Source organism: Pundamilia nyererei, unplaced genomic scaffold, assembly GCF_000239375.1.
Source record: "Pundamilia nyererei isolate P.nyererei 1_Seehausen unplaced genomic scaffold, PunNye1.0 scaffold00139, whole genome shotgun sequence".
Lineage (NCBI taxonomy): Eukaryota > Metazoa > Chordata > Actinopteri > Cichliformes > Cichlidae > Pundamilia > Pundamilia nyererei.
The window spans coordinates 686,464-691,108 of NW_005187540.1; the positions used below are offsets into that span (position 1 = coordinate 686,464).

The 4,645-nt window shown below is 52.9% G+C and overlaps 1 protein-coding gene across 1 annotated transcript in view; it reads left to right on the top strand.

Moving 5' to 3' along the window:
* Positions 1-4,645, top strand: part of LOC102209295 (CREB-regulated transcription coactivator 2) — a 29,521-nt gene that overhangs the window by 19,905 nt on the left and 4,971 nt on the right. The window contains 4 exon segments of the mRNA XM_013913611.1: positions 67-489; positions 1,850-2,325; positions 2,417-2,635; positions 2,713-2,901. Of these exon segments, the coding sequence (XP_013769065.1) occupies positions 67-489; positions 1,850-2,325; positions 2,417-2,635; positions 2,713-2,901 (1,307 nt within the window).

A 4,645-nucleotide genomic window follows, 5' to 3' on the forward strand; every position in this document is an offset into this window, starting at 1 on the left:
AGCAAAAACCCATCTCCATAGCCGTTCTCTGTTAGTTTGTAGCCCCTGTTAGCCGATCTCTGTTAGTCTGTCACTCCTGTTAGCCACACTCTGTCAATCTGAGTGATGCTTTAGCCTGATTTGTTAAGAATGGCCTGGTTTAACCGTTACCTGGAGACAGGTAAAGCTTCAGGAACTTGAGCTGTGATGTGAATCTCTCTGACCTTGTTCTGTTTCCTGTCAGTATCTTCACTTCCCCGGAGCAGCCGTCCACGCCGGCTCATGGTGTTCCCTCGGCGCTGAACACTGGCGGCTCGCTGCCTGACCTCTCCAGCCTCCACTTCCCCTCGCCACTGCCCACGCCACTGGACCAGGACGAACCGGGTTTCCCAGGGTCGTCCTCTTTGAGTGGTGGCAGCAGCACGGGAAACCTGGCCTCCACCCTCACCCAGCTGGGGATCAACGCCGCCAACGCGCAAGGAGGAAACGGCAGCTTCCACCACCCACCAGGTAAGTGAAGCTGTGACCTGTGAGTTTGTGCGTGGCTACAGGTGTTTAACGTCTTTTTGTAACCGCACACGTTTTGCGATGTGTTGAACTGCAGTCTGTCGTGTTAGCAGTGAAATGATTGACAGGTGTGAAATCTGTGCAGGTGAGAGCAGAAAAGGGCTGCAGCTATCGATTATTTTAGTAATCGAGTAATCTATTGACTATTCCATCGATTAATTAAGTAATCGGATAAGAAATACTTTTGTCTTATTAATGGGCAATAATAACAGGTCTGTCAGAACAAAGGTTGGTTTTAAAAACTGCACACAACATAAACTAAACCCCCGATTGTATTCACGCTATATTAGGATTACATTTTTAAAACATTTTTAAACAGTTTTTGTGCTGCTGAGAACAACGTTATGATGCTGCAGATGTTTATTAATATAAATAATAACTCGGCGTCCAGCCTGACGACCCTCAGGTCAGCGCCTCGTGTACGTTTGTATTGATTTGTTAAAAAAAGCTTTTAAATAAACAACATTTAACATTGTTTCACTTTCAATGTGAAAAATGTTACAAAAGCCTTGATAGGGTCTCGTACACCCCACGCCCTCCTTTAGACACACCCCTGTTCGCTTCCACGTGTAATAGGACGGCCGCGGTCGGCCAGTATCAGACTAAGTTATCAGGAACTTCTGCTGAACAGCTGCTGTTTCCTCGAGATCTGAGTCTCCATTTGTTTCTCGAGAGGCTGTTTGGGACAGCGGTGACTCGGCGGGACCGCACACGGTACAGGAAGTGAGTCCGTGGTCCCGTGTTTCAGAGTAATGTCTGCGACGGCGAGTCGGACAGGTCGTGCTGTTAGCTGCTGAAACGTGCGAAGGTCCGGGAGAATCAGGAAGACTGAAGCTGCCGTAGGAGGATGAGAGTTTAGGGTGGAGAACCAGAGGGTGGAGTCGCCGCAGCAGAGGCCACTCTTCCTGCTGCGGCGTTTCTGACAGCGAGCGGCTCTTCTTTTGAGCTCTACTGTCAGAGTCGGCAGAGGAAGTCCGTGGGCGAGCGCTAAATTTAACCCGAGAGGAGGATTTTTGTTGAGGGAGGAAACGGCGTCGGAAAATGTTGAGTCTGTGAGGCGACCTCAGGCAGGAAGTGGCTGAGAGCTCGACCTCAGGTTACCGTCTGCATCGTTGTCCCGTGCTCTTGACAGGCTGCGGACCAGGTGGACGAGGGAACGCGTGTTTATTGTAAATGAGGTCAGACAGGAACTGCAGGTAATGTTTACACCTGCTGCGACCTCCTGGGACGGAGCTGGTAGATGGCGAGGTGCGATCAGCTGAGTGCTCGGTGTTAACGTTGTTGTTGTTCTTGTGTCTTTCAGGACTCCTGGCATCGTTACAGAGCACGCTCGGTAACCCCTCCCTGCAGTCATCACTAAGCAACCCCAACATCCAGTCATCACTCAGCAGCCACTCCTTCTCAAACTCCCTTAGCTCCGCCTCCCTGCACTCATCGCTCAGCAACCCCTCGCTGCAGTCGTCCCTGAGCTCCTCGCCGTCGCTGCCATCCTCCCTCAGCAGCCAATCGCTGCACTCGTCTCTCAGTAACTCCTCCCTCCAGTCTGCGTCCAGCGGTAACCATGGTTACAGCAGCGGCGTGGGCGGCTCTGGCTCCTGCTCCTCCTCCTACTCGCCACTGATGAGTGGGCAGGGCCAGCCGCCGCCGCAGCTCAGCACGTCGCCGCGCCGCCGCGTCCAGCTGTCCCCGCTCATCCTGCCGCTGGGCGGCGACTCACGGCGGCATCACTCCAAACAATTCTCCCCGACTATCTCACCCACCCTGTCCTCCATCACACAGGTAAGCGATCACCTGTTCAAAATCAATACAAACAGGAAGTGATGCAGTTTAACAGAGTTTCCCGGGGTTAACGTCCCGCTTCCCTCTGCAGGGCGTCCCGTTGGACACCAGCAGGCTTCCTGTGGATCAGCGGCTGCCTCCGTACCCGCTCAGCCAGTCCCACCAGCACCAGCCCGGCGCGCAGCAAACGACGCTGCCTCAGCACCACCACCAGCCGCCGCTCCGCCTCCAGCAGCCACGGCCCAGCAGCCAGCAGCAGCTCCACCTGCAGAACATGCGGAACCAGCACCTGCAGCAGCACTTCGGAGCGGTACGTCCCCAAATTCAGTCCTGATTCTAAAGTTCCCCTCCGTTAGCTCTGGCGCTCACCACCGTGTTTCCTCGCAGCAGCAGAGGCTGATGGGACCGCAGATGAGCGCAGCGCCCCCTGTGAAGAGCGAGGGCGTGCCGGAGCAGTGCGTCCAGACCTCCTCGTCCTCACTCTGCCACGCCAAACAGGAAGCGGAGCAGCAGAGAGCCGGCCTCCATCAGCACCAGCAACACGCCGGCCACAGCCTCCCCGCCGACATCTACAACGTGAGTGACCTCTGCCGCCAACGCTCAAGTTAAACACATACACTCGCCTTAAAGTAGGCGGAGCCGGCCGCTGTCCCTGCAGCATAATGCTTCGTAATGCTTCGTTCTGCTGACGCTCAGGTTGCGGCGCCCATGCACGAGCAGTTCTGATTGTTTGAGACGTGGATTTCGGAGTTGTTGTGGTTTTGCTGCGTGTTTGTGGCGGATGCTGGCGTGTCCCACGTGATGATGTCGTCGTTGTTCACGCGGCAGATAAACTCCTGAGACTCTTCTGTGTCGGGGTCAGAGGTGAGGTCCTCCCACCTGGATCAGCTGGTTACTCTTCAGCAGTGACTTCATCAAAGACATGTTACCGTGAACACTTTCAGAGCACGCAGACGCGTTTCCATCTTGACATTTTTTTTGCAGCAGTTTGTGACCTCACGAGGTCAACTGCACTTCCTGGTTCTGAGGAGCAGTTAGAGGCCACGCCCATCATCACGCCCATGACGCTCTACTTGGGGAGACCTGTGGAGCGGGCTCTCAGCCGGGAGGAGGACGCTCCGTCTGTATTTCGACGGCAACGGCTGTTAAACAAGCACCAAAATTTCATCTGTGCGCAGGTCATAGGGGGAGGAGTCACCTCCACCTGGTTTGAGGTAATGCCAAGGGGTGTGAAGGAGACCATTCCTCGCTCAGTGTGTTGCTGCTCCGGCCTCCAGGATGTGAAACATGCCGGAGGCGCCTGGCTGTGACTCCTGGGATGTGACTGCAGCACGAGTGTGGTTACTATAAAGCAAATAAGCCAATCAGGAGCGGCGCTCTGAGTGCGTATCTCGTAGTTTAGCGTCAGCGAAGGATTTCTGCTCTGAAAGTTTGTCTTCTGAGTAGGGGTGGGCGATATAAACGATATACAATAGAAACGATATAAATTTGGCCAACGATAGAGATTTTGACTATACCGCTCTACCACGATAGCGCATGTTGATGATGTCATCAAGCTGCGCCTGTTTTGGTCGAAAGCATCATGGGCAGTGTAGTCCGTGCTGCAGGGAGAATGGACTGCCGTACCCGTGATGTGTCTGTGAGCGAGGGAGGGAGAGAAAGGAAAAGTACGAGCTGTCACGGAGCAGAAACGGGAGCTGGAAGCATGTAAATATAATAATAACCACTGCAGCCAAACAGAGCGCCTGACGAGCCCAGCTGTGAGTAAGCTGTTAAGACTCGACTGCACGCTGTGTTCCTGTTTTCCTCTGAAACAATAAGCTCTGTTGCAGCAGCCTTTCGAAGCCTCTCTCTGTCTCTCGCTAGCAAAGTGAAGCTAGTTTTCAGCTACGAGCCCGACACGAACCCGACGTATCAGCCAGAGGTCCCTTTACTACGGTTCGGAGCCGCGGATCAGTAATAGTAATAAATCACATTCATGTAGTTGTAAACAGCATGATAATGTATTAAGTAATCCAAAGTAATCAGAATACGTTACTCTCATTGAGTAATGTAACGGAATATGTTACAGAATACATTTTGGGGCATGTAATCTGTAATCTGTAGTGGAATACATGTTAAAAGTAACCTTCCCAACACTGCTCCTGACTGAAGTTTGGCCCGTGTACAGCATCCTGCTATGCGATTGCATTTGTCCCTGACCACCAGAATCCGTCACGTTAACTTTTATCGAGTGGAAAAAAAGTTAGCGTTCATCCTCCAGCTTCACTGTGCTAATGTTATGCTAACATAGCTGTGTCGCTAGCAATCACGTAGCACA